This window comes from Eriocheir sinensis, chromosome 1, assembly GCF_024679095.1.
Source record: "Eriocheir sinensis breed Jianghai 21 chromosome 1, ASM2467909v1, whole genome shotgun sequence".
In the NCBI taxonomy this organism is placed as follows: Eukaryota; Metazoa; Arthropoda; class Malacostraca; order Decapoda; family Varunidae; genus Eriocheir; species Eriocheir sinensis.
This window is the reverse complement of record NC_066509.1, coordinates 2,502,891-2,530,060: the sequence shown is the minus strand read 5'-3', so window position 1 is coordinate 2,530,060 and position 27,170 is coordinate 2,502,891. Positions and strand designations below refer to the sequence as shown.

Below are 27,170 nucleotides of genomic sequence, written 5' to 3'. Positions count from 1 at the left end.
TTCAGGTGGGGCACCGGGGGCAGCATGGGCCAAGCAAGAGTCATATACCCCGGCGTCACTATAAATTAAATTCGCCTGCGCTAGTAACGGGCTGGGGTCGTTTATGTGGCCCCTCAGGAGATTCTACCGGAGCTATGGGTATCACCAAAAGAAAGAAAAAAATATATATAAAAGAAAAAAGAAAAGAAAAAAAAATCATCCTTTCCAGGGACTTCAAAGTGATTCACCTCTTTCCTTTTCTTTTCCATTATCCAATCCATTCATTCTTTCACACGCTCATTCACCCATTCATCGATTCATCCTTTATATTCATCATTTCCGTCAACACTTACCTTTCTTCTCCTCCAGTGGGGCCATGGTGCTGGTGGTGGTGATGGTGGTGATGGTGGTGGTGGTTGACTGGTAGACGCTCCTGGTGGTGGTGGTGGAGGGTGAGTTTGTGTGTGGTGTTGGTTAGGACAGTGGTGGTGGTGGTGGTGGTGAATTCTCGAGGAGGTGAGAGATATTTGTACGTACTGTTAATGGTGGTGGTGGTGGTGTCAGAGGAGGTGGTGTTGGGTGTTGAGGTGGTTGGGAGTGGAGGTGGTGATGGTGATGGTGGTTGTGGTGGTGATAGTGGTGAGGGTGGTTGCTAAGATGAAGGGGAGTGTGCGCAACAAGGAGACTGGTGGTGCTTTGCTTGTGATGGTGATTATAGTGAAGGTGTATGGTGATGGTGTTTCAGTGGTGTTGATAGTGAAGATACTGATAGTGATGATAGTGTTTTCTTAAGGGGGGGGGGGGAGGCTTATGACCAAAGGGTTGTATTTGTGGTGAAAATGATAGTGAGGAAACTCTATAAGAAGACTTAGTAATGGTGTGATTGATGGCGATGATGGTGAAGTGATGATGATGATGATGATGATAGTGATTGTTTTGGGGGACTATAGGGTTTGATTAGTGGGGAAAATGATGGTGAGGAAAAGTTACGAGAGGAGTTATTGGTGATAGTGAAGATGGTGATGTTGAGGTGATTTAGGTGTTGATGGTGAGGAGGGGGTCAAGGAAGGGGGGTGAAGGGGGGGGACGGGGCCGCCACACCACCATGTTGTTGTTGTTGTCTTTGTTCTTTTTTGTTTCTTATTTTCTTTAAACACTCAGTAAGATAAGATGAAGATAGTTTTGTTTTTGTTATTGTTTTTTTGCACTTTTTTTTCTTTATAAGTCAAATTATTTTCTAGTTTTATTTTTTTTCGTCTATCTTTTTCTTCCTTTCTTTCTTTCTTTAAACACTCAATAAGATAAGATGAAGATAGATTGGTTTATGTTATTGTTTTTTTCCACTTTTTTTCTTTACAAGTCAAATTATTTTCTAGTTTTTTTTTACTTTCTTTTTCTTTCTTCTTTTATTTCTTTAAACACACTCAGTAAAATATGTCACGAATGTTTTATTTTTTGGTTATTTTTTTCCCACATTCTTCTTTTTAAGTCAAAACAATTTCTTGATAGTTTTATTTTTTCCGGCTTTCACTCTTCCTTCTTTTTGCGTTTTTTTCTCACTCAGTCACTTTTTTCTCATATCCAGCGTTTTATATGTATTTTTTAACTCACTGATTTATGATGTTCTGCGTAAAAAAATTTATAAGTACCGTGATTTTTTTCGTTCTGTAATCACTCACTTTCTCTCTTCGTGAATGTTGCAGCGTTGTCGACATTTACAAAAAAAACAACCTCATTCACTCAATTAAATGTTACTCATGCGATATACTTTCCGCTATGAAATGCCAGAGCGTAAAAAAAAAAAAAACTCATTAGTCTCTCTCTTATTCCTTTTTTTTTTTCAGATTATCTTCGTTTCACCTCTAAATCCTTTTTCTCATACTCGTTCTTCGTAAATGTTCTATCGTTCTCACTATTCACAAACACTCATTTCTTTAAACGTTATGAAGGGCAGAGGCGTGAAAAAAAAACTTCAATTTCTCATACTTTCTCAGATTCTTCCCTTTCCGTCTAAATCGTTTTTTCTTATACACGTTTCAACTTTTTTTTTTACCTGTTGGCTGTCAGTCTTCTTAAACGCATTCCTGGTCTTCAGTCTTCAGTCCCTTCTCTTTTTGCCTTTCCTTTCTTTCCCTCTAAATCATTTTCCTTATACTCGTTTCAACTTTTTTTTTTAACCTGTTGGCTGTCATTCTCCTAAACGTTTTCAATTACCTGGTCCACGCATGCATATCTTAGCGTTTGTAATCTCTTCTTTCCTTCCTTTCTTTCCCTCTAAATCCTTTCCTTCACAATCGTTTCAACTCTCTTTACCTGTTTGCTGTCATTCTCCTAAACGTTTTCAATTACCTGTTCCACGCATGCACCTTTTAGCGTCTGCAATCTCTTCTTTCCTTCCTTTCTTTCCCTCTAAATGCTTTCCTCACACGTTTCAACTCTTTAACCTGCTTGACCGTCAGTGCTTAAACCTTTTCAGTCACCTATAGTCAACACATGTATACTTTTAGCGTCTTCAATCTCTTTTTTGCTCCTTAGATTCTCTCCTTTCCTTTCCTTCACCTCTAAATCCTTTTCCTCACACTCAGCTCTTCATACTTCAACTCTCTTTAACCTCTCGGCCGACACTCATAAACGCCTTCAATTACCTGGTCCTCGCATGCACCTCTGAGCGTCACTTTCCCACGTTCTTCTTCTTCCTTAATCGCCGCTCATAACACGTCTTTTCCCCCTTTATCATGACACGATCGCCGACGCCAGGTTCCGTTGCGCACTTATCTGTCTCTCTATCTCTCTGTCTCTCTGTCACTCTGTCTTGTTACGGTTCATGTACGTGTGGGAGGTGACCGAGATCTGTGTGTGCACGAGCGGGAAGGCTTACACAGGTAGTCACTTACACAGGTACGTGAGGGAGGGCAGGTGAGGAGGAGGGGGCGTGGCTCAGGTGACCAGTATATCAGAGTTACAATCCAGTGTAACCAGAATATGGCCAGTTTGGGGTGACGTGTGGAAGGCTTTGACGGAGGGGAGGAAAAAGAGGGGAATAGAGTGATTTTTTTTCTTGTTTTCTTGTTGTTTTTTGAGTTTCAAGTTGTTTTTTGTTTGTTTTTTTCTTCTCCACTTTCTATTTTTTCTTGTTTAATGTTTTTGTTTCGTTTTCAAGTCATTTTTATTGATCTTTTTTTTTCTTTTCACGTTTTCACTTCTGGCATGTTTTTTTTTGTCTTGTCAAGGTCTGTTTCTTAATTCCTTTTTTTTTTTCTTTTTTGACAACTTTTATTTCTTGCTTTGTTGTCTTTTCACTTTCATTTATTTTTTCAACTTCAAATTTAGTCTATTATTCTCTTCTTTAAAATTTTCATGTTTTATTCATTCTTCAACTTTCTTCCGCTTCAATCGTTACAATGCACTGTAAATAAGATAAAAATAAATTGCACTTCGTATTAGAAAATCTCGTCAGTGGAGAATTTTCAAAAGCTCTGCCAGAAACAGGGACACAAATAAACCTTCAACAAAAGCCTTTCACCATCTAGCATCATAATACATAAGTCTACATACACTTTTCATTCCACCTTCGCACACAAACGATCTTTTTAACTATTTTTCTTCCGTATTAAGGTGTTGAAGTCATACAAAGTTGGGGGCCTCGGAAGTGGGAAGAGAAGGGATGGGATGGGATGGGAAGGGAAGGAAAGGAAAGGAAAGGAAAGGAAAGGAAAGGAAAGGAAAGGAAAGGAAAGGAAAGGAAAGGAAAGGAAAGGAAAGGAAATGAAATGAAAGGAAAGGAAAGGAAAGGAAAGGAAAGGAAAGGAAAGGAAAGGAAAGGAAAGGAAAGGAAAGGAAAGGAAAGGAAAGGAAAGGGAAGGGAAGGAAAGGAAAGGAAAGGAAAGGGAAGGAAGGAAAGGAAAGGAAAGGGAAGGAAAGGAACACACAAACACACACACACACACACACACACACACACACACACACACACACACACACACACACGTTCCACAAACACAAACACATGCGTCCATTCACCCAGATGCATATAAACATTAATCCACAACGCACGTGCACTTAAATATCACACCCTAGCCATTGTGTGTGTGTGTGTGTGTGTGTGTGTGTGTGTGTGTGTGTGTGTGTGTCGGCGGCCAGGTGTGCTAGTGAAGAAGAGCGTCCAGGTAAGGGTGGGGGAGGGAGGGGGTTACCTGTACAACTTCCGGTAACCGAGCAGGTGTTGGTCGCTTGGTTGGTTAGTTAGCCGGCTGCTGCAAGGAGGGAGAGGAGGAGGAGAGAGAAGGAAGGGAGAAGAGAATGGGAAAAGATATGAGAGAAGAGAAGAGAAGAGGAGAGAAGGGAAGGGATGAGAAGACATGGGAAGAGAAGGAAAGGGAAGGGAAGGGAAGGAAAGGAAAGGAAAGGAAAGGAAAGGAAAGGAAAGGAAAGGAAAGGAAAGGAAAGGAAAGGAAAAGAAAGGAAGGGAAAGGAAAGGAAAAGAAAGGGAAGAGAAGAGAAGAGAAGAGAAGCAAAAAGAAAGAAAGGAAATGCGAGAAAAGACAATAATAGATGAAATGGAGCATGAAGAACTAAGAAGAAATAGATAGATAGATAAATAAGACAGATAAATAGATAAATAATTAAACAAAGAGAGAGAAAGCGTAAGAACAAAACAAATGAAGGGCGAATAAGAGAGCAAACAATATGATTTCATGCTCGATTAACTTATTAACTGACTTTCCGCTTCGTTCACTGACCAGCAAAAACAAGCAAGACAACAGAACTTCATTTGCCCGCTGATTGACTGATTGACTGACTGATTGACTGACTGACTGACTGACTAACTGACTGGCTGATTGATTAATTGACTGATTTCTTGACTGATATACTGATTGACTAATTGACTGATTGACTGACTGACTGAGTGATCATCTGAAAAAAACACTGAACAGACATATTGACAGAAAAACGAAAACCACTACTAACAGACAGATCTTATTGGCTAACAGACTGACTTCACTGCTGACTGATTGAGCGAGTGACTGATTGACTCACTGAAGGATTGACTGACTGACTGCCTGACTCACCACTCTGCAAATAACAGTTCTAGTATGACAGATAACATGTTTTTTTTTTCTGTTGATTTACCACACGATTAGGAATTGATATGTACGTGTGTGTGTGGGGGGGGGGGGGGGGGAGGGGGGGGGGGTACTGTGTGTGTGTGTGTGTGTGTGTGTGTGTGTGTGTGTGTGTGTGTGTGTGTGTGTGTGTGTGTGTGTGTGTGTGTGTGTGTGTGTAGCATTTCCCTCACACCTGGTCGTTCCACTTCCTTCAGTTTTCCACGCCACTTTCTCTCTCTCTCTCTCTCTCTCTCTCTCTCTCTCTCTCTCTCTCTCTCTCTCTCTCTCTCTCTATCTATCTATATCTTTTTTTCTATTTATCCGTCTGTCTCATACACACACAACAACAACAACAACAACAACAACAACAACAGGGCTCAGTGTGACATCCTCCTTCCTCTTCACATCGCCACACAAAAGCATACATTAACATCACAAATTAGAAGGTTATGTATCGCCACACCCTAACACACTGACACACACACACACACACACACACACACACACACACACACACACACACACACACACACACACACACACACACGTGACAATCTTTTTTTTTATCCTTCACCTCTGACACAAAATTCTCAACTTTAACTTTTGTATTCTTAGTCTCCTGTTTTGTTTTGTTTTGTTTTGTTTATCTTTTCTTATCTGTTTGTTTTGACGGAAAACTTACCGAGTTTTTCTTTACATGTTTTTTTCTTTTTTCTTACTGTCATTCTTCTTATTTCTTTTCCTTTTTCTTTTCTTTTTTTCTTCTTCTTCTTCTGTTTTCTTTATTTCTTATGTGTACTCACGATGAATGTTGTTGTTACTCTTATTATCATTGTTATTACTACTATCAACGGCGCCACTGAAATATATATAACTTCAACCGTACACACTTTGCATAACTTCTCTTCACTATTCACTATCATCATATTCGCTACTTACTATTGCCATTATTACTTATCACGATCACACTAAGACACATCAAACAACTTCATCTATCCCTCTTATCACTCGCATTTCACACACAAACACACACGAAGTCCAAGTAATCAATCCGTCTCCTTCCAGTTCTCTACGCAACATTCACTACGAGGATTGCCACAAGACCGAGATGCCCCCCTTAAGAGCAGAGGCCGAGTGCGAGGGTGTGAGGGCCGGCACCAGCTGATCAGACCTTCGGGAGGGGCGGCGCGCATCCTCCCACTGTCACTGCCGGTGGGTTACTGACGGCTGGTGTGAGGGAGGGAGATTTTGATGCGAACCACAGTACTGATCTTATGCTGTGGTTTACTCATTCACTCGCTCTCTCACTTGCTCTCTCTCTCTTTCTCTCTCTTGCTCACTCTCTCTCTCTCTCTCTCTCTCTCTCTCTCTCTCTCTCTCTCTCTCTCTCTCTCTCTCTCTCTCTCTCTCTCTCTCTCTCTCTCTCTCTCTCTCTCTCTCTCTCTCTCTCTCTCTCTCTCTCTCTCTCGCTCTTTCTGTCTCTGCGTCTGTCTCTATCTCTGTCTGTCTCTCTCTCTCTCTCTCTCTCTCTCTCTCTCTCTCTCTCTCTCTCTCTCTCTCTCTCTCTCTCTCTCTCTCTGTTTTGCTTTCCTTTATTTTCTTTTTATTTCTTCGATTTCTTTTCCATCAAATTTGTATAATATATTTTTTAAGCTTTTTCTTCTTCTTTTTATAATATTGTTTTATTTTATTTCTCTTCTTACACTAATCTTTGTAGCTATTATTATTATTATTATTATTATTATTATTATTATTATTATTATTATTATTATTATTATTATTATTATTATTATTATTATTATTATTATTATTTTTCTCTTTATATTTTCTTTCTTTTTATCGCAGTTTTCTTCCTTGTGTTCTTTTTTATGGCCTCTAATAAGTAAATAATCTGTATTGGTATTATTATTTTTTCTATTTATGTCTTCCTTCGTTGTATAGCGGTTTCCTTAATGGCGTTCTTCACTTTTGATGATGCGCTATGAGTGTATGTCTGCTTTCTTTCAATCGGCATTTTCTCGTATTTTTTTTCCTCTCTCCTTTGATTGCTCTGAATTATCTCATCACGTCTTATGGTGGGCCGATTATAGCATCCTACTGTAATTTGCTTCTACTACTACTACTACTACTACTACTACTACTACTACTACTACTACTACTGCTACTGCTACCACTACTACTACTACTACAACTACAACAACAACAACTACTACTACTACTACTACTACTACTACTACTACTACCATAACCGTGACAGCATTACTAGATATATATTACTTGCTATTCCCGTATGCAGATTCAGGATTTCCTCATAAACAACGTACCATCTATCTTTACTTAACAGAGCAATGCATACAATAGGTCGTTTGCCCTTACAACCACCGATCCCGTAACGAGTGAACGAAGCACCGGCCGCCGCGCCCTCTATAGGTAGGCAACGTCAGGCTAAAACACACACCGGTCGGGCGTTTCGCTGACTAACCTCCGCTGCGTCGACACTCCCGCCACGCTCCCTGCTTCAAGCCTCACCGCCGACCGTTTGCTGAACATCTGATGGGCAACGCACGAGTAAGCTAGTCCCTACCGCATATATAGGCTCAGATTACGGTGTGGTTATAGGTTAGGTGTGGACAACTGACCCAACATTGCATTTAGGCCTAGATTAGCGAAGCAAGACCAACGGCGTAGTTTTAAGATTAGGCATAGTGTGAAAAGTTTCTGCATCTTATAATAAAGGTCTAGGTAGATTAGGCGTAGGTGTAATTAGGCGTAGTAAGCTAGCTTCCTGCGTCTCATAATATAGGCCTAGGTAGATTAGGGCGTAGGTGTAGATTAGGCGTAGTGTGAAAAGTTTCTGCATCTTATAGTAAAGGTCTAGGTAGATTAGGCGTAGTCAGCAAAGTCCCTGCGTCTCATAATATAGGCTTAGGTAGATTAGGGCATAGTTGTAGATTAGGCGTAGTAAGCTAAGTCTACATCTATAAGCTTACATAGATTAGCGATTCAAGGCCAAAGGCTTAGTTTTAGGTTAGGCGTAGTCAGCTAAGTCCCTACAACTTCAATAGGCCTACGTAGATTAGGGGATAGTGTAGCAGTAGGATACGATATGTTTTAAGTAAATGAAGAATAATGTTGGGCTTCGTAATGAGTTTGTTCGGACAGAGTTCCATACTATTTGAACGCTTGTTATTGCCATTTCATCAACGACTAACTACTCGATGGTATGGTATCGTTAGGTCACTCAAAACCTTCGAGTAATCTGTACCTTACTATGTTTACTCTCCATTATCTTGTGACGTCTGTTGTGCTTAATACTAACATACTTTTTTTTTTTCAAGTTTCCTTTTTTTTATGCCCTTGAACTGTATCCTCTGCTGTAAAAAAAAAAAAAAGCATTGATTTCACGCGTGTTGACATAAATAAGTCTACATGTTTGTCAGTTCTTATCAAGGTTTTATTATGTTAGAAAGTTAATCCATTTGAGTTTGATTGGTATTATAAATTTAAGTATATACGGATAAACAAATAAATGTTACGTAGCAAATAAGCGACGTAAACTACAACTATTAGAGCCTTGAGATATGAGTAAGGGTAGTTTTTGTTACGTAATGTATAAGTGTATCAAGACTTTACTTTTGTCTATTAGGGGAGCGGTGAGTAGCGGGCTTTTTTTTTTCCCTGCACTTTCTTTGTTTCCCTTGAGCCGTCTCCTTTGCTGTAAAAAAAAAAAAAAAAAAAGCTTCGTACAGATCCAGATATATAAACATGTAGCATATTTAATTTACGTCAACATCAGCCTTTGATTCTGCTTATTCACTGTTTTCATGGCGCTCTGCTTAGTGGGGCAAGTTGTGAAAGTGACAACCTTCAAACCAGGAAACTGCGTATTCATTCTAGACCACAAAATAGCCTTAATCATATTTACAGAAGTGCGCATAACACTATTTTGATTATTTAGTATCAGTAAGACTTCTCATGGTACCGGAACCTCACTGACTCCCTTATTGAAGCACTTCGTCCATTTGTGAACCTTCAGTGGAGTCTCTGAGCACCTCTCGCCTTTTTAGAGAATTTAAATGTTAATATCTAAGCCTATCTTAATAAATGTCATCTTCCACAGCACACACTAAGATGCTGATGGCCATTCTTTAATTAGGACTGTAACTACCCTGCTTTATCGGAGTGGAAAAAATTGGGCGGCTTTTCCGATACCCTACGCCCCTGTCCACCCAGCAGTGAATGGGTACCAGGTATTAATCAGGGGTTGTGTCCCGTCTCCTGGGATCTGTTTCCTTCCCCTTCTGTCTCTCTCCGGCATATGACCTCAGACGTTGCGCCGACTAAACGAAACTTTCCAACCCTGCTTTATCGATATGTCTAACCAATTATTTAGTGAGTGGCTTTAATGCTTCTATTGTTGTCTTTCCTTTTAACGTGAAGCCTTATTTACGCGATTCATTGACTGCATTGTTTTCATGGACTAATATTGCTCTCAAGGACTCCTAAATCTCGCACCGCTAAATCAGTTACTGGAGTCGTTCAGTGTGTAGTCTTGCTAATAATTAAAAGTGTTAGAGTACCGTGGTACGAATACTGGGTTCGAATCCCGGCTTGGGCAGGAAAATAGATGAGGAAAAGGAGTCAAAAGTTAAAAAAAAGAGGAAAGCGAAAGGAGAGAAAAATAGGAGGAAAAGGAGAGAGAAAAGCTAAAAAAAAGAAAAAGGAAAGGAGAGGAAAGCGAAAGGAGAGAAAAATAGGAGGAAAAGGAGAGACAATAGCTCAAAAAAAAGAAAGGAGAGGAAAGCGAAAGGAGAGAAAAATAGGAGGAAAAGGAGAGAGAAAAGCTAAAAAAAAGAAAAAGGAAGGAGAGGAAAGCGAAAGGAGAGAAAAATAGGAGGAAAAGGAGAGACAATAGCTCAAAAAAAAGGAGAGGAAAGCGAAAGGAGAGAAAAATAGAGGAGGAAAAGGAGACAAAAGCTAAAAAAAGAAAGGAGAGGAAAGCGAAAGGAGAGAAAAATAGAGGAAAAGGAGACAAAAGCTAAAAAAAAAAGAAAGGAGAGGAAAGCGAAAGGAGAGAAAAATAGGAGGAAAAGGAGAGACAATAGCTAAAAAAAAAGAAAGGAGAGGAAAGCGAAAGGAGAGAAAAATAGGAGGAAAAGGAGACAATAGCTCAAAAAAAAAGAAAGTAGAGGAAAGCGAAAGGAGAGAAAAATTGATCAGGAAAAGGAGACAAAAGCTAAAAAAAGGAAAAAGAAAGGAGAGGAAAGCGAAAGGAGAGAAAAATAGAGGAGGAAAAGGAGAGACAAAAGCTAAAAAAAGGAAAAAGAAAGGAGAGGAAAGCGAAAGGAGAGAAAAATAGAGGAGGAAAAGGAGACAAAAGCTAAAAAAAGGAAAAAGAAAGGAGAGGAAAGCGAAAGGAGAGAAAAATAGAGGAGGAAAAGGAGACAAAAGCTAAAAAAAGGAAAAAGGAGAGGAAAGCGAAAGGAGAGAAAGAGGAGGAAAAGGAGACAAAAGCTAAAAAAAGGAAAAAGAAAGGAGAGGAAAGCGAAAGGAGAGAAAAATAGAGGAGGAAAAGGAGAGACAAAAGCTAAAAAAAAGGAAAAAGAAAGGAGAGGAAAGCGAAAGGAGAGAAAAATAGACGAGTAAAAGGAGAGACAAAAGCTAAAAAAAGAGAGAAAAATAGATGAAGAAAAAGGAGACAAAAGCTAAAAAGGAAAAGAAGAAAGGAGAGAAAAGCGAAGGGTTAAATTTGTACAGCCGTCCAGCACGTGAGGGAAAGTGAAGCTCGGTAATGGCTGAAGAGTTGTCGATGATGCGAGAGACCTGCTTTCTAAGTCTCCTATTGTTGTGTTATTACGTATCACATATGACAAGCCCCATCAATGCTGCAGTCACCATTAACTGTTCACTCTCTCCCTCCTCTTGCCTCATCTGGCCACGACAAACACTATTAGTCACAATCACCATCTTAAATTGCCCTTCTCTCCTCTCCTCAGACCATTACAAGCACCGTCACTGTTACCATCACCAACTACGATTCCCTTCCCTTCCACCCCCTCCTCTTGCCCTCTCATCCCACTACAAACACTATTAGTCACAATCACCATCTTAAATTGCCCTTCTCTCCTCTCCTCAGACCATAATCACCATCTTAAATTGCCCTTCTCTCCTCTCCTCAGACCATTACAAGCACCGTCACTGTTACCATCACCAACTACGATTCCCTTCCCTTCCACCTCCTCCTCTTGCCCTCTCATGCCACGACAAACACTATTAGTCACGATCACCATCTTAAATTGCCCTTCTCACCTTCAACTACGATTCCCTTCCCTTCCACCCCCTCCTCTTGCCCTCTCATGCCACGACAAACACGATTAGTCACGATCACCATCTTGCATTCCCCTTCTCTCCTCTCCTCAGGCCATTACAAGCACCATCAATCACTGTTACCATCACCAACTACAATTCCCTTTCCATTCCCCCTTCCTCCTCCCATCTCAGGTCATCAAAAGCACCATTACTGTTAGTCTGTCATCTTTACCTAACATTCCCCTCCTCCTCCTCCTTCCTCAGGTCACCATAAGTACTATCACAAACTCGCACGCAAACTCTCACATACACAATGGTAAATATAATGGAGGTTTTGTTTTATTATTTTCACTAACTAACATATCCCCATCTCCTCTCCTACTTCCTCCTCCTCCTCCTCCTCAGGCCACGGTGTTCATGACGACCCACTGCTTCAGCTTCTCCACGCCGCGCACCAAGGCCTGGCAGTGCTCGCGGACGAACTCCTCGGACAGGGGCGAGCTGGAGTCCGGCTGCGTCCTGAGGGCTTGGAGGGCCACGGAGCCATCGAAGCACACGAAGCAGAAGCGCGTCGTGAGCTCCGAGGCGGGACGCAGGAAGGGGTGAGAGGACATGACCTGCGGGGGACGAAGACATGCGCTTAGGTAGGTCAGAAATTACAACTAACTTATAATAAATGACAGAGGCAGAAGTAATTAGTTTTCAATGATGCAAGGGACAGACGATTTGTTTCATTAATATCCTCACCGCCACATCCGCCTCCTTCAGAATGGCCTGGGACATCTGCTCGCTGGTGGTGATGCCGCGTCTCTTCAGCCCTTCTCTCACCACCTCGAAGTCTGCCATGTAGTAGTACCCGGCTTGGCTCTTCACGCCGCCCACGCCCACGCTGGAGAGCTCTCTGTCGGTGAGTAGGGATGAATATGTTAGTGCGGAAGGAGAACAGTTATAGGGGTGTTTTCTTATGGGAGTAAGTCGCGCCGGAATCGAACTGGGGCCCATACTTAAGTTTACCAATGTGTGTGTGTGTGTGTGTGTGTGTGTGTGTGTGTGTGTGTGTAGCACCCACCCACCTGTAGCAGAACTCACTCACGGCGTGCAGCACTCTAGCACAGTCTCCCATGTACCGGTCCAGCTCCAGGGAACTTTCTTTGAGCGCCTGGTGTGAGAGAAAACGGTCTATTAGAATGTAGACTAAAAGAAAATGCACGGGTCTTGTGTCCTCATATTTTAGCGTCTGATTTGATAAGCTTTCAGAAGGGACTAACATTATTCACCTCCTCGTCCTTTCTTCTCCTCCCTGTTTGTTATTCTCTTCTCCCTGTCTTATTCACCTCCCTGTCTCTTATTATATCTACTCCCAGTCTTATTCTCCCTGTCCCCTATTCTCTCCCCCCTATCCTATTATCTTCTCCCTGTCCCCTATTCTCTTATTCTCCCCCCTATCCTATTATCTATTATCTTCTCCCTGTTCCCTATTCTCTTATCCTGTCTTATTCCCTTCTACCTGTCCCTTCTCTTCTTTCATGGATCTCAATAATAATAACAGTAACGTCCCTCGCCCCATACTGGTAATGATATAATACCTTCGCCACGCCGTACTGCATAGGGGCGGGCGCGCAGGAGTAGGTGTGCGAGGCCCCGTTGGACACCGCCTCCTGAAGTGGGTAGAGGGCGGAGGGGAAGTGCGCGTAGCCGAGCCGCCACCCGCCCGCTGACGCCCACTTGCTGAAGCCATTGGTCAGGATGGTGCCCTCGGGATAGTACTGGAGGGGAGGGAAGAGGAGGTGGTGGATTATATGGTGTTCTTTAGCGTAGAAGAAGGAATGGGGAGAGAGAGGGAGAGTGGGAGAGATGGTTTGAGGAGGGAGAAGGAAAGAGGAGGAGTGCTGTCCTTTACCGTAATAGAAGGAATGGGGAGAGACAGGGAGAGGGGGAGAGATGGTTTGAGGAGGGAGAAGGGAAGAGGAGGAGGAGAAGTATTATGATGTCCTGAGACATAGGAATAGAAGGAATAGAGAGGGAGTGGGGGAGAGATGGTTTGAAAGGAAGGGGAAAAGGAAGAGGAGAAGTATTATGATGTCCTGAGGCGTAGGAATAGAAGTAGTAGGGAGGGAGAGGGGGGAGAAATGGTTTGAGAGGAGGAGAGGGAAGGGAAGAGGAGGAGGAGGAGGAGGAGAAGGATGATTATGGTACCGTGAAGCGTAGGAACAGGAGTGCGGAGAGGGAGAGATGGATAGAGAGAAGAGGAGGAGGAGGGGGGATTATGTAGAACTGATGCATAGATGAAGGAAAAGGATGAGTATATAGGTGAGAAAAAAAAATTAAGAGGAAGAATGAAACTGCAAAAAAGACGGAAAGGGAAGAATTCTGTGATTTTCGATTTTACGAAGAAGAGCAAAGAAATAAAAGCAAAAGGTTGAAAGATGACATGAAAACGAAAATAGGGAAAAATCTTGCATAATATAGATTTTGTATAAGAAAAGAGGAAAAATGGGATAATGTGAGTAGCTGTTTGTGGTTTGCGGGAAAGGATCTGTACAACGTGCCAGATTGTCGTACTCAGCCGCTTATATTTCCCGACTTCCTACCCCAAAACTGTCTTCTGGGCTCCGATAAAGAAACAAATTTATAGTTACCGTTGATTGATTGATTGATTGATGGTTTAGTGTTGCAAGTAAACAACAAAGGAGAAGGGAGGAGCATGCCATCCCAACCCCCAGGCAGTACAGAGTGTGATTATACAACTAAGGATACCGTTAAGCCCTTGACTGCGGATTTCCTACCAGAAGACATCACCAAGCTACAGGAGTGGAACAAAAAGTGGCTGCTACAATTTAGTGAAGAAAAATGTAAAGTTCTGCACCTTGGGAGGGGATATCCAGCACACCAATACCACATGGGAAACACTCCACTATCCACCACAAAGGCTGAGAAAGACCTGGGACTATATGTTACCAGGCTACCAGTGAAGGCGAAATCCATGCCAATCGCAGCGGACGGGTTAAAAGAGTTAGATCCTGATGCTTCTTGGCAATAGTTAGGCGTCAGAAACCGGTAAATACTATGCTCTGAGTACGATAATCTTGCAACAGTGGATTTACATTGTGGGGGCCCGTTTAAGCGTGTGTGCAAGCGGCCACCCTTACCTTCACCATACTCTCAAACTTCCTGCTGAAGGTGAGGCGGCCGTAGATTTCGTCGCTCAGGACAATGATTTTCAGCTCCCGACACACCGCGCTGCAGTAAATACATTGATCATTATTAGTTATTATTCTTATTATTACTATCGTATAACTCAAAGTATCGTACCGAGGGAAATCACAGTATCTGCTTCCCCTCCCTCTCCACCCGTTCCCACCCCACCTCGTTCCCCTTATTCCACCCCAATCCACCCACCCACTCCTCTTGTTCCCATTCCCACTTCATCCCGTTCCCCTCCCCACCTCTCTCCCTTTCCCCACCTCTCTCCCTTTCCCCACCTCTCTTCCTTTCCCTTTCCCCATCTCTCCCTTTCCCCACCTCTCTCCCTTTCCCCACCTCTCTCCTTCCTACCCTTATGTGGTTTATTGTTTAGACTGCGTGTGTGATGGGGAGGGATCGATATGATGCCGGGGCGTGCCTGATGGCGATCTTGGCGCTAAAATATTATGGATTGATTGTAAAGATATTAATTTAACTTGAATATCAATAAGCTCTCTCTCTTTTTGTGATCGTGTGTGTGTGTGTGTGTGTGTGTGTGTGTGTGTGTGTGTGTGTGTGTGTGTGTGTGTGTGTGTGTGTGTGTGTGTGTGTGTGTGTGTGTGTCTTACCCGAGTTCCCTCAGCTCCTCTTCAGTGTAACACGTTCCAGCTGAAGAATAAAAAAAAATAATGCATTTTTATTTTATTTTACTGCGATTTGGTAGTGTAGTTATTATTGTTATTATCATTATTATTATTATTATTATTGATCATATAACTATTGTGACTTCCTACTCATTCTCATCCTCTTTCTCTTTTCATCCTCATTCTCTTCCTTTTTATCCTCCTCCTCCTCTTCCTACTACTACTATAAATACTACTACTACTACTACCCTAACCCCCCCCTTCCCCCCCACCACATCCACCACCAACACCCTCCCCCTCACACTCCCTCTCACTTGGGTTTCCAGGGTTGGTCAGGATGAGGAGTCTCCACATGGACGAGCGCCCCTGCTGCTGCTCCTCCTGCACCACCGCCCGCAGCACGCCCGGGGCCAGCTTCCACCCCTTGCTGGCATCCGTGGGCAGAATGATGGGGTCCTTCCCGGCGAGGCGACACTGCGAGGCGTACGTGGTCCAGGCGGGCGACGGCAGGAGGATGTCTGAAGGATGAGAAGGTGAGGATGAGAGAGAGGATGATGAGGCAAGGTTGAGGCAGAGGGAATGTTGAAGCAAAGTTGAAAGGTTTGAGCAATGGAGTGTTATAGGAGCAAGTCCAGTGGTTAACGTGGGCTAGGTCTAAGAACCGATTTCACAGTCCAACACAGTGTCTTCGTAACAGCCCGAACCAAACTATAGAATCCCATACAATCCAAAATGGGGAGGTCTTCGATGCCACACTAAATACACAAGACTTTTCCTGTATAGTTTCATCAAATTTGTGAACTTAAATATAAACACCAGACACTATACATGGAAATTTCGAAGCTTCTGGTATTGGTTTGGGAGCTTACTAACCAATCATGGGGAGCTGTGAGACTGGCCCTAAAGCAAGCGTGACTATAAAAAAAGCTACGTGTTCGCGGGTCCGGTCGGTTCGAATCCTGGCCCGAGCAGTCAGCGCCCATTAGGTAAAGGAGGTGTGGCAGAAGGGATGCCGGGAAGGAGGGTGACGTGTGACAGCTGTTAGGTGGTGTGAGGGAAGGGGAATATGAATGAGGAACCTGAAAAGATCGGAATGTGCGTCAGGTGTTATGACTCGGCATTAGGGAGCAGCTGTGTGATGCAGGTGTGTGATGCAGGTGTGTGTCAGTCAGTCGGTCGGTTATGGTACGTGAGTTAGGGTTATGTTGTGACCTTCAGTGAGATGATTATTACGATGTTAGCCTCGATAATAATCCTCGATACACTTATTCACAACGTCGTAGTGAGTGAGTGAGTCTTGAGTGCTTTCACAAATAACCTACTGATGTCCTTTTAATAAAACTTGGCATCATGATAGTCACTTGGCCGTGTGGCAGTAAATTATTTCCAACTCACCGAACATTCAAGACACAATTTGTCTTTGAGTATAAACAGTAATTAATAGCCATGATCGGTTATGTTACGAATTCTCTTGATTTCGGTTTGAAGAACTACACAACACTGGTCATTCGCTGAGTGGTTGATTTCAGGATTCTTGTACCTCACACAATTTATGTATTTCTTCTCAGCCATGGCGCATTCCTTTGATTTATGATCGCCAGCGCATTTGAAACATTTTGGGGCTTCTCCATTGCTCTTAGCAGTACAGTTGGGCTCAAGATGGCCATATCTCTGACAATGGTAACATATCTAATCTAATTTCCCCATCCAATTTCAATTGCCATCTAATTTCAACTTGTCATAATTCTTGTAAATCAGCTCTTACAGTTAGAAGGTAGAAGCATTCACAACCAGGAGATTCTTCTTGACTTTCCTGTCTCTTCGCCACCTCAGCCCAACTAAGTGCTTGGTCAGCTCGAAGGGCGTCAGCAACTGACCCCAGGCCCTCCTGCACCTTCTCAGCCCTTGATTCAACTTCATCTATTACCACAGATATGTCTTTAGATAATTCTTGCTTGAATTCATCCAATTTCTCCAAGTTTGGTAGCCAGAGATGCTTTATGAAGGCATGGGGTGCAAATCCATTTTTTTAGGTATATTATCTTGCTTAATTCCAGACAAATGAGCACACTTCACATGACACCATTTAGGGCACAAACAGCATCCAAACCATTTCTCGCCTGTGAAAAACGTAACACAAATCACTCACGCCCTTGGTCCTGACAGCCATGTCGACAAAGCACTTTCCGCGTGGAGCAAGACGCAACACATCCGATCACGGCCACGACCACTCACTCACCCCAGGAGAGGCGATAGATGCAGCAATACAGAGAGACAGATATTGACCCCCCTTTTGGCCACTCCTCTCCGCGTCTTTACAGGAGCAGTGATTAGCAGGCTTTTTGTTTTCATTTGTTTTTCTGTCCTTGAGCTACTTCCTTTACTGTGGGGAAAAATAGGGTGATAGATAGATAGAAAGAGAAATATAAATAGGGTGAAAGTGGCGATGGCAGAGTAGAAGAGTGAGAAGTTGAAGGAATCAATCGTTCCATCCAGTAAGGTCGACGATTAGGAACACCGGCATGCAATCCCGTCCCATCCCTTTCCTCTTCTCAATCCCTCATCCTTTTCATTCCCCTTCTCTGCACTCCCTCCCTCCCTCTCCACACACACTACCATCCCCACTTTACTCCTTCCCATCTTCATTTCCCTCACCTTTCCTCTTCCCCTCACCATCACCTTTGCTTTCCATTCCCCTTCCTGGCCCTCACACGACCCTTACCTACCCATCCCATACACAAGCATTCCATTTCCTCCATTTCCAAGCGTACACACACGCGCACACGCACTCAAACTCGCTCCCACACGCACCTCTCCCCTTTACTATTTCCCTCATCTCCTTCCCTCCCTTCCCCCCCTCCCCTCACCTCCGCTGAAGGTACTGAACACGAGGAAGATGAGCTCCTTGCTGCCGGGTCCCGTCACCATGTTCTCCCGCTGTAACTTGATGTCGTCGTAGCGCGCGTGGAACCTCACCAGGGCCTCCCGCAGCTCAGTGATGCCTGTAGGAGAAGCAGGAGGAGTGAGAATGGTGGTGTTAGTGGGTGAAGAGGTATAGGAATAGAGGAGTTGATAGAGTAAGGAAACGGTTTAAGCGATGGCGAAGGAAGGATGGAGGAAAAGGAGCTGTGGGAATGGAGAGGATGAGGAAATGTGTTTGGAGAGTTATAGGCAATGAAAGGGTTGTACAGGATGGATGATGGAGAGAGAAAAACAGTGAAATTATAGTGAAGGATGAGCGAAGGATGGAAAGGTGTCGGAATAGCGGACGGGGTGAGCAAACGCGTTAAACAGAGTAAGGAGATGTGACAAAGGTATTCAGGACACCTCTCCTCCCGAAATTGACCTCTCTTTCGGCCACCTCTTTTGATTCTTCTTTTTTTTAGGAGCAGCGAGTAGCGGGCTTTTTTTCTTTGTTATTGTTTCCTTTTTTGTGTGCCCTTGAGCTGTCTCCTTTGTTGTAAAAAAAAAAAAGTGATGAAGGAAAGAGGAAGGAAGGCGAAGTGGATGGAGTGTCGAACTAGAATGGAATGCTATAGTAAAGAAGGAATGGAAGAAGAAGAAGAAGAAGAAGGAGTCGATGGAGGAGAGGATGAGGGAATATGTTTAGTGGGCTTTTTTTTATTGTTTTCTTTTTTGTGTGTGCCCTTGAGCTGCCTCCTTTGTTGTAAGAAAAAAAATGTTCGAAGAGGAGAATAAAGAGTTGTGACAATGAACAAAGGAAGAATTAATGAAAGCGAAAAGTGGTCAAACTCGTGCATTTAACCGTGATGTGGTGGGCCAGAGAAAGGCAGTGCTATCTGTGTGTGTGTGTGTGTGTGTGTGTGTGTGTGTGTGTGTGTGTGTGTGTGTGTGTGTGTGTGTGTGTGTGTGTGTGTGTGTGTGTGTGTGTGTGTGTGCTATATATCTCATCTATCATCAGGGACATGGGACTTTTAACTCTTGTAACTTAAATATCTATCATCCCCATCTCCATGTTTTGTTTCCAGCTGATCCAATCTACTATATAATAACCCCCCCCCAACCCACCCCCACCCACCCCAGCCTCCCCACTTTAGTCCCTTCCTTGTTTTCCTTGGCAATTGTTTTTTTATTTTTTATATCTCCCTTCCTTGATTAGCGACTTGACCTTAGGGAGGGCTTGTGGGAGGGTGATAGTGAAAGGGAGAAATAGTGAAAGGGAGAAATAGTGAAAGGGAGAGATAGTGAAAGGGAGAGATAGTGAAAGGGAGAGATAGTGAAAGGGAGAAATAGTGAAAGGGAGAAATAGTGAAAGGGAGAAATAGTGAAAGGGAGAAATAGTGAAAGGGAGAAATAGTGAAAGGGAGAAATAGTGAAAGGGAGAAATAGTGAAAGGGAGAAATAGTGAAAGGGAGAAATAGTGAAAGGGAGAAATAGTGAAAGGGAGAAATAGTGAAAGGGAGAAATAGTGAAAGGGAGAAATAGTGAAAGGGAGAGATGGTGAGAGGGAGAGTCTTAGGGTCATATTAAGACATTTCGGTGCCCAAGAAAACATATTTGACAAGGCTTTCGTAGGAGTTGTGGGCATTTCCAGGAGTAGTTTTATGATCCTGGTGGTAGTTTGACCCTTCCTCTGTACCGTGAGCCTGAAGAAACACCCATTAGAACCCGACTGACCCGTTCTTTGACCTTTAGAAACCGACTGACCCGTTCTTTGACCTTTAGAAATAGCTGATTTGAGGAGCGAAAGTCTTAAAATATTGGCCTTACTGTTTTAGTCGATGCATGTTCAGCGAGGTGTTGGAGCAATTATTTAAAACACTCGCAACAGCCCCCCCAGACCCCCACACACCTGAGTTAAGAGCGATTTAGACCGATTTTAGTGGCCACAGCTGCACACCATGACCTAAAATGTGTGGGGAATAAGACACACAAATCCGTTCACTCTGATGTAACAAGACCGACGAGGAGGGGAAATTAAAGCGAGATAGGAGGAAATTGATGTTCACGTGTGAGATGGTTGATTGATAGTTGTCCAAATGACTCTCACTTGATTGGACTGACGATAGACTGCAGAGGGACAAATAACCGGAATAGAAGCTCGTATATATTGGGAAAAGATGAAATATGGATTGTTAGTACGGGAGTTTCAATTGTAGGTTTTCAATAGGTTTCTGAACTACTAAACAGGAGAACAGGGTGAGGATATGAGAGAGATTGAAGGACAAAAAAACGGAATAGGAGTTGATGTATATTTGGAAAAGATGAAAATACTGATTGTTAGTTCGGAGTTTCAATTGTAGGTTTTAAATAGGTTTCTGAACTACTTAAACAGGAGAACAGGGTGAGGAAGGAAGAGACAGACTGGAGAGGGACGAAAAACCGGAATAGAAGTTGGTATATATTCGGAAAAGATGAAAATATTGATTGCTAGTACGGAGTTTCAATTGTAGGTTTTCAATAGGTTTCTGAACTACTTAAACAGGAGTTGCGATGGAGAACGGGATGAGGAAGGAAGAGACAGACTGGAGAAGGACAAAAAGCCGGAATAGGAGTTGATGTATATGTTCGGAAAAGATAAAGATATTAATTGTTAGTACGGAGTTCAGTTTCAGTAGATTCATGAGCGACTTGACATGGCAATACTAAGAGACGGAGATCTGGAGAGGGACAAAAAAACCGGAGTAGGAGTTGAAGTGTATTCGGATAAGAGGTGATGTTGATTGTTACTACGGAGATTCATGAGGGACTAAGCATGACAGTAATAAGAGAGAGATAGACAGGAGTGGGAAGATAAGGTGGAAGATTACTTGATTTATATTCGGATAAGATGAAATGTCGATTGTCAGCACAGCGTCCACTTTCAATAGATTACCGAACAACTCAACATATAATAGACAAGAACAAGACGGAAACCAAGACAGAAACCAAGACAAAAAAAAAAAAAGACTAAAAAATAACTCTACTAAAAAAAAAACGCGACTAAAAATAAACTCTACTAAAAAAAACATTGCAGCCCACGTGTGTCGGTCCTTACCTGCTTTATCTCCCTACCCACACACCTGCCATGGGGAGGTAGTCGTGCACGTGGACATGCTCCTGCACGGCCTTCGTCAGACATTCGGGGATGGGGAAGGGGGACTGTCCGAAGGCGAAGTGGGCGATGTCTCTCCCTTCCTTGATTAGCGCCTTGACCTTAGGGAGATTGAGTGACGGGGAGATTTGGGAAAGGGAGGTTGGGAAAAAAGTTGATTGAGGAAAAGGGCGAGATTGGGAATATTGAGGAAAATTGAGATTGGGAAAGATTGCGAAAGGAGAGATTGAGAAAGGAAAAAATTAAGAGGGAGAGACTGATATTTTTTTTCTCTTAAGAATATAAGAACGTAGGGAGTCTGCAACTATACAAGGCAGCTCCTGTACACTCGACCCCACCTTACTTCACCATCCATGGCTTTATCTAACCTCTTCTTGAATGTATCTATGGTATTGGCACCCACAACATGGCCCCCAAGCCTGTTCCATTCGTCCACCACTCTATTGGTGAACCAATTCTTTCCTTTGTCTTTGTTAAATCTGAATTTGTCTAACTTAAAACCATTGCTACGCGTCCTACCCGGCTCTTTTACTATCAAAATCTTATTGACGTCTGCTTTATTAAATCCCTTCATCCATTTATAGACTTCGATCAAGTCTCCTCGCAACCTTCGCCTTTCTAGAGAGTGTAGATTTAACTGCTTCAGCCTGTCTTCATAAGGCAAGTTTCTCACCCCCTGAATCATCTTTGTCATCTTCCTTTGTACAGATTCTAACATCTTAATATCCATTCTATAGTAGGGGGACCAGAACTGAACCGCATAATCGAGATGAGGTCTAACTAGTGCTAAGTAAAGTTTGAGGATGACTTCAGCGCTCCTATTGCTTACGCTCCTTGAGATGAAACCAAGTACTCTGTTTGCCCGATTTTTAGCCTGAATGCATTGAGCCCTAGGACGGAGGTCAGCGCTCACTAGGACTCCTAAGTCTCTCTCACGCCCAGACATCTTAGAGGAGTGCCATTTAAGGAGTAATTGTGTAAGGGGTTATTCCTGCCTACACTCAGAATGCTACACTTCCCGACATTGAACTCCATCTGCCACTTCCCCGCCCAATCATATAGTCTGTCAAGCTCATCCTGGAGAACGGTAGCGTCCCTGTCTGATTGGATTACTCTACCGATCTTGGTATCATCTGCGAACTTGCTGACATCACTACTAATTCCTGTGTCCAAGTCATTGATGTAAATAATAAAGAGCAGAGGACCCAGCACCGACCCCTGAGGGACTCCACTCGTAACACTGCCCCAGTCAGATTTTTTACTATTGATTTGCTCTCTCTGCTTCCTACCACTAAGCCACGCCCTGATCCAGTTCAAAACTTTCCCATCTACGCCGTGAGCCTGTAATTTTAGTAATAGCCGGTGATGGGGAACTTTGTCGAACGCTTTACTGAGATCTAGATACAGTATGTCGTAGTTTTCATCTCGGTCAACCGCCTCGATTACTTTAGTGTAGAAGGACAACAGGTTAGTAAGGCAAGACCTACCCTTTGTGAATCCATGCTGTGAATCATGAATTAAACTATGCTTTTCTAGATGGTCCCGAATGCCCCCGGCTATAATTGACTCCAACATCTTTCCTACAACTGATGTTAAGCTAATTGGGCGATAATTTGAGGTGGCTGACTTGTCTCCCTTTTTTAAAATCGGCGTCACATTAGCTACTTTCCATTGATTGGGCACATACCCAGAATTTACCGACATCTTAAAGATATCGGTTAGCGGGCCACTGAGGACCTCCTTGCACTCTTTCAGCGCCCTTGGGAATACTCCGTCTGCGCCTGACGATTTGTGTTTCTTCAACCTACTAGTCTCATTCTGAACTACTTGCCTAGTGATGATCACATCCCTCAACTTGTCGTTCCCTTCGCCCTCATATACCTGAACTCTCTCCGGAATGGTTGTTAGATTTTCCTGCGTGAAAACTGAGAGGAAATAGTCATTCATCATTTGGCTCATATCTTCTCCATTCTCAACGAGCTCACCTGTGTTAGTTTTCAACGGTCCAATTTTGTCCCTTGTTTTCGTTCTGTACAATTTGAAGAAGCCCTTGGGATCGCTCTTGGCCTCGTTGGCTACCCTAATCTCATAATTTCTTTTTGCTAGGCGGGTGTTCCTCTTCACCGACCTGGGTTTCTCCGTTCTTTATTTTCCTATAAATTCCTCTCTTTAAGCCTATCTCATGCTTGAGTCTGCGAGTCATCCATTTGGGGTCGTTATTTTCATTCCTACGTGCTTGGTAAAGGATATGCTGTCTGACCCTCTGCAATTACTCTAACTAAATTATTGTAGGTCATTTCTACATGATTCCTCTGTCTTTCCGGCTCCAGCCTTGAGATCTGGCCCTCATTCAGCCCTAAGGTTCCCCAATTTACCTCCTCAAGGTGTCTTCTGAGCCCCTCATAGTCAGCTCTTCTTAAGTCAGGCACCATCACAGGGTTGAGTTCATGGGTCACCGCCCAGTCTAATTTAAACCTAATTACCTTGTGATCACTGCCACCTAATTCTCCCCCAACATCTAGCTCACTGATCATATTCTCGTTGTTAGTCAGGACTAATTCTAAAATGTTATTTCCTCTGGTGGGCTCAGTCACTGCCTGCTTGAGAAAATTATCAGGTATTACTTTCAGAAAATCCTCAAATTCTAGATCACCCACCACGCCTTCCCAGTCTATATTCCTATAGTTAAAATCCCCCATTATGCAGACATTTTTGCTCCTGCTCGCCCTGCCTACCTCTTGCAGTAATATATCAGTGTCCTGCCTGCTAAGGTTGGGTGGCCTGTAAAGAACCCCTAGAATTAGTTTGTCTTTCCCTTTGTGGACGTCCACCCAAATCCTAATGACTGTACGTTTTCAATTCACTTTTATCTGCCTATCTTATTCTTATCTACCTCATTGAAATAGCTTGGACACCCCTTGTTGCTCCTGTTATCAGCCAGTTTATATCCATGACTTGTCAGTATTTTGCTCGCTGCCATCAAATCCTTATCGCCATGACATTTAGACTTGCCTTTCTCTTGTTGCCATCAAACCCTTCCATACCAGTGGCACGTCAGCCCTCGTCGACAGAGCAACTCGGTTGTCAATTCAGCCAGCTGTAGACTGCCGAGTTGCTCTGTCGTCTCCTGCTACGGGCTGCCTCTGGCGCCCGTGCCCCCCCTGCTGGGAGGGGGCAACCTCTTTACGCCCGCACGAGTGCTACGACTCGACTCCTCTTAACGGGCCGTCGTTACGACAAGGGCCCGTTTCCCCTTAAGGGGGATTAATCCTCAAAGCCAAGCCTTCCATACCTTCTCGTTGAACACCAAGTTGTAGGCAGCCTTCGAATTCGCCAAAGACTCCTTTACCAAGCCCTGCTGCTCTCCCTTGTCCCTCATGTTTGCTGAGAAGTCACCTGTGGAAATAACACCTAGAAATTATATACACACTTCCTTAGCTATACTAATAATTTATAGATGCGTTGAAGAGAGATTGACATTGGTGAATATTTACCTTCCCCTATTGTCTTTTTTTTGTGGTATTTTTTTCTTCCTTATTGACGGCTTCAGATTTCGTTCAGCGCTCATTTCTAGAGACTGGTGAAGATACGTTATGCTATGTATGTAATGTTATTGTAGTGTTATATTCTGCATTGGGGTCGTTCAAATAATACTTATCTATTTCTTTATACTTTTTACCTTGAGAATTAACACCTCCACCCGCCCTGTAACCCTCCACTACCCCCCTCACCCTCTCGCTTCTATATGCTACTTTAAATAAATGGTTACACACTACTGTTCTTAAGCTATCTATTTTTCACGGCATTTTCTTCCCTCTCACCTGAATATATTAACAAGGAATGCAGAAGCGTTTTTTTAGCCCACTCATTATCTTGCACTTGTGAGGGTGAAACACTTGAGAACCACTCCCCACTTTCCTCTCCCGACCCCCATTTTCGCTGAATGTTAGTTGAACAACTTCTATGATCTGGATATGAAAGTCAACCAGTTTGCCGTCATAAATAGAAACAATCTACAGTACGGGAGATTATAATTATACGCCTTGGTTTTGAGTGTCTGTGTGTGTGTGTCATTCACCTCACCTCTTGGTCTGCTGCGGGTCTCTCTCGAGACAGCCAGCCTTTCCCCTACGGAAGAGCACAGAGCTCATAGTACCGATCTTTGGGTAGGACTGAGACCGCTCACACACAACACACCGCGACCACGAGGTCACGCCGGGGAATCGAACCCCGGTCCTTCTGGTTGTGAGGCAGACGCTCTATCCACTGAGCTACCGGGCCGTGTGTGTGTGTGTGTGTGTGTGTGTGTGTGCATACCTTTGCGTGTGGGCGGGTATAGTCTTGTGTGGCCGTGCTGGTGGAGGGCTCGCACACAACTGGACGCGAGCTATACTAAACATCGGCGCTGCATCAGTCAGGGCTCAGCAGGTGACGTAACAACATGGACGCCGAACTCTGTGACACTGCGTTAGGAAGATTCCGTCGTCGTGATGGGGAGAGCACCTTGGCCAGAGGGGAGAGGAGTGTGTACAGCAGCAGCAGCAGAAATAGGGAGAGGAAAAGGGGAAGGAAGGTGAATATAGGAAGGAAGTAGTAGCAGTGTATTGTTCTTGTGGTAGATTCATATACGATACAAATATAACTGATTATTTTAATGATAATTATGATGGTAATTGTCGCAGTCACTATCATTATCAATTATTATTATTGTTGCGCCACCCCCCCACACACACCATCCACGGGCAGGCAGGCGGCGTGATCCCCAGAACAACCACACGGGCACCAGTCACTCACAGCGGCCCACACAAATACCTAGGGGAGGAGGAACGAGGCAGGGCACAAAGGATACACGTTCAACACTAATTTCTAGTTTAATGACAGGTTCCTCACACAGTACAGCAACTCTGAAGGGCACAGAACAGTTAATCAGGCACGGCAGACACGCACACCGGATGCACACAGCTCGCGAGCGGGGCACTCAACTGAACTCTCCCCAACCCCAGACACGCGTCTTCTCCACACCCCTCAGCGCCTCTCGCTGGCAACTCCCCACTGCCGACGCAGCACCTCCTGCGGCCCCGGGCTCCCCTCTGTCTCGTCCCAACAAGTAGAGTTGCACCATGCTGAGCTAACATTGCATCATGCTGCAATTTCATCACATTACATATGCAATCATTCACATAGTACATTCGTATTATTATTATTGTTATTGTTATTGTTATTATTATTATTATATATATTTACTTTATTTATTGTCTAACTTATTATTTTTATCTTTATCAATAATATAATTAAAGTTTTCTTCAATCCAAATGTGATACTTATAAGCTACGTGTTGGGAACGACTATAATATTGTGTGTGTGTGTGTGTGTGTGTGTGGGGAGGAGGGGGGGTTCCAGTATTTAAAGATCAGTATCGATTCAGGTTAGGTAACGTTCAAGATAAGTGTAGCACTTTGTGTGTGTGTGTGATCCCTTATCTGGTGGTCTCTCCCGCGCCCTGAAGCCCGGGAACCGAACCTTTTCAGGGCCACTCCATGGGGGCCGGTTTGCGTTTGTTACTACGGAGATGCGTCGAGTGGGTGCGATGGAGGCACAGCATATCGTACCTTGGTAATGCCGAAGATATTCTGTAGCTGGGGTGAGAGCAGCAGCCAGGGACACGCCGGACGCGCGCCAAGAAACTTTTTGTTAGCTCTATTGAGTCTATTCTGTTGTCGCTGGTCTTTTGGCAACCTTCTCTGAAATCCTGCTGTCTTCCGCTTATCCTTCTGGAGCAATCCCCTACACCACGCCATGTCGTGCGTTTTGCTATCGTCCGTGCGCTGTCCCGCTTCGATGACGCTAACTCTGTCACGCGGACTCCCATCAGCGGCGTTATTATTGGAAGTCATC

The 27,170-nt window shown here is 43.6% G+C and overlaps 2 protein-coding genes and 2 long non-coding RNA genes across 12 annotated transcripts in view; 1 reads left to right on the top strand and 3 right to left on the bottom strand.

Annotated features, from left to right (window-relative positions):
- Positions 1-6,300, bottom strand: part of LOC127004672 (myosin-IIIb-like) — a 67,370-nt gene extending 61,070 nt beyond the window's left edge. The window contains exons 1-3 of one of the 4 annotated variants that reach the window (XM_050872794.1): positions 6,256-6,300; positions 2,874-3,385; positions 333-1,604 (exon numbers count right to left, since the gene is read on the bottom strand). In XM_050872794.1, the coding sequence (XP_050728751.1) occupies positions 333-357 (25 nt within the window). In that variant the 5' untranslated portion in view covers positions 358-1,604; positions 2,874-3,385; positions 6,256-6,300. Of the gene's footprint in view, positions 1-332; positions 1,784-2,873; positions 3,386-6,255 lie in introns of those variants that run through there. The other 3 variants (XM_050872845.1, XM_050873005.1, XM_050873065.1) reach the window with 3 other exon arrangements.
- LOC127005409 (uncharacterized) overlaps positions 1-27,170 on the top strand; it is an 88,958-nt gene that overhangs the window by 58,278 nt on the left and 3,510 nt on the right. For 3 of the 5 annotated variants that reach the window (XR_007758530.1, XR_007758510.1, XR_007758567.1), the window contains exons 1-4: positions 7,537-7,652; positions 11,799-12,037; positions 12,162-12,300; positions 15,547-15,753. This is a non-coding gene — a long non-coding RNA (uncharacterized LOC127005409). Of the gene's footprint in view, positions 1-6,149; positions 6,297-7,536; positions 7,653-11,798; positions 12,038-12,161; positions 12,301-15,546; positions 15,754-27,170 lie in introns of those variants that run through there. The other 2 variants (XR_007758581.1, XR_007758556.1) reach the window with 2 other exon arrangements.
- On the bottom strand, positions 11,712-26,288 carry LOC127005152 (aspartate aminotransferase-like). 2 transcript variants are annotated; one of them, XM_050873825.1, is made up of 12 exons: positions 26,009-26,288; positions 25,593-25,778; positions 24,568-24,671; positions 21,244-21,376; positions 18,088-18,222; positions 15,535-15,738; positions 15,206-15,245; positions 14,543-14,633; positions 12,980-13,159; positions 12,467-12,552; positions 12,141-12,294; positions 11,713-12,010 (listed from the first exon to the last, which is right to left on the bottom strand). In XM_050873825.1, exons 3-12 carry the CDS (start codon positions 24,652-24,654, stop codon positions 11,795-11,797), a joined length of 1,326 nt encoding a protein of 441 aa, XP_050729782.1. In that variant the 5' UTR covers positions 24,655-24,671; positions 25,593-25,778; positions 26,009-26,288; the 3' UTR covers positions 11,713-11,794. The 2 variants fall into 2 exon arrangements, with proteins under 2 accessions (XP_050729869.1, XP_050729782.1); XM_050873912.1 differs by lacking the exons at positions 25,593-25,778; positions 26,009-26,288 and adding an exon at positions 24,770-24,972 and having other exon boundaries at positions 11,712-12,010.
- Positions 19,772-21,204, bottom strand: LOC127005655 (uncharacterized). Its single transcript, XR_007758839.1, has 2 exons — positions 19,901-21,204; positions 19,772-19,870 (listed from the first exon to the last, which is right to left on the bottom strand). It is a non-coding gene; the product is annotated as an uncharacterized LOC127005655 (long non-coding RNA).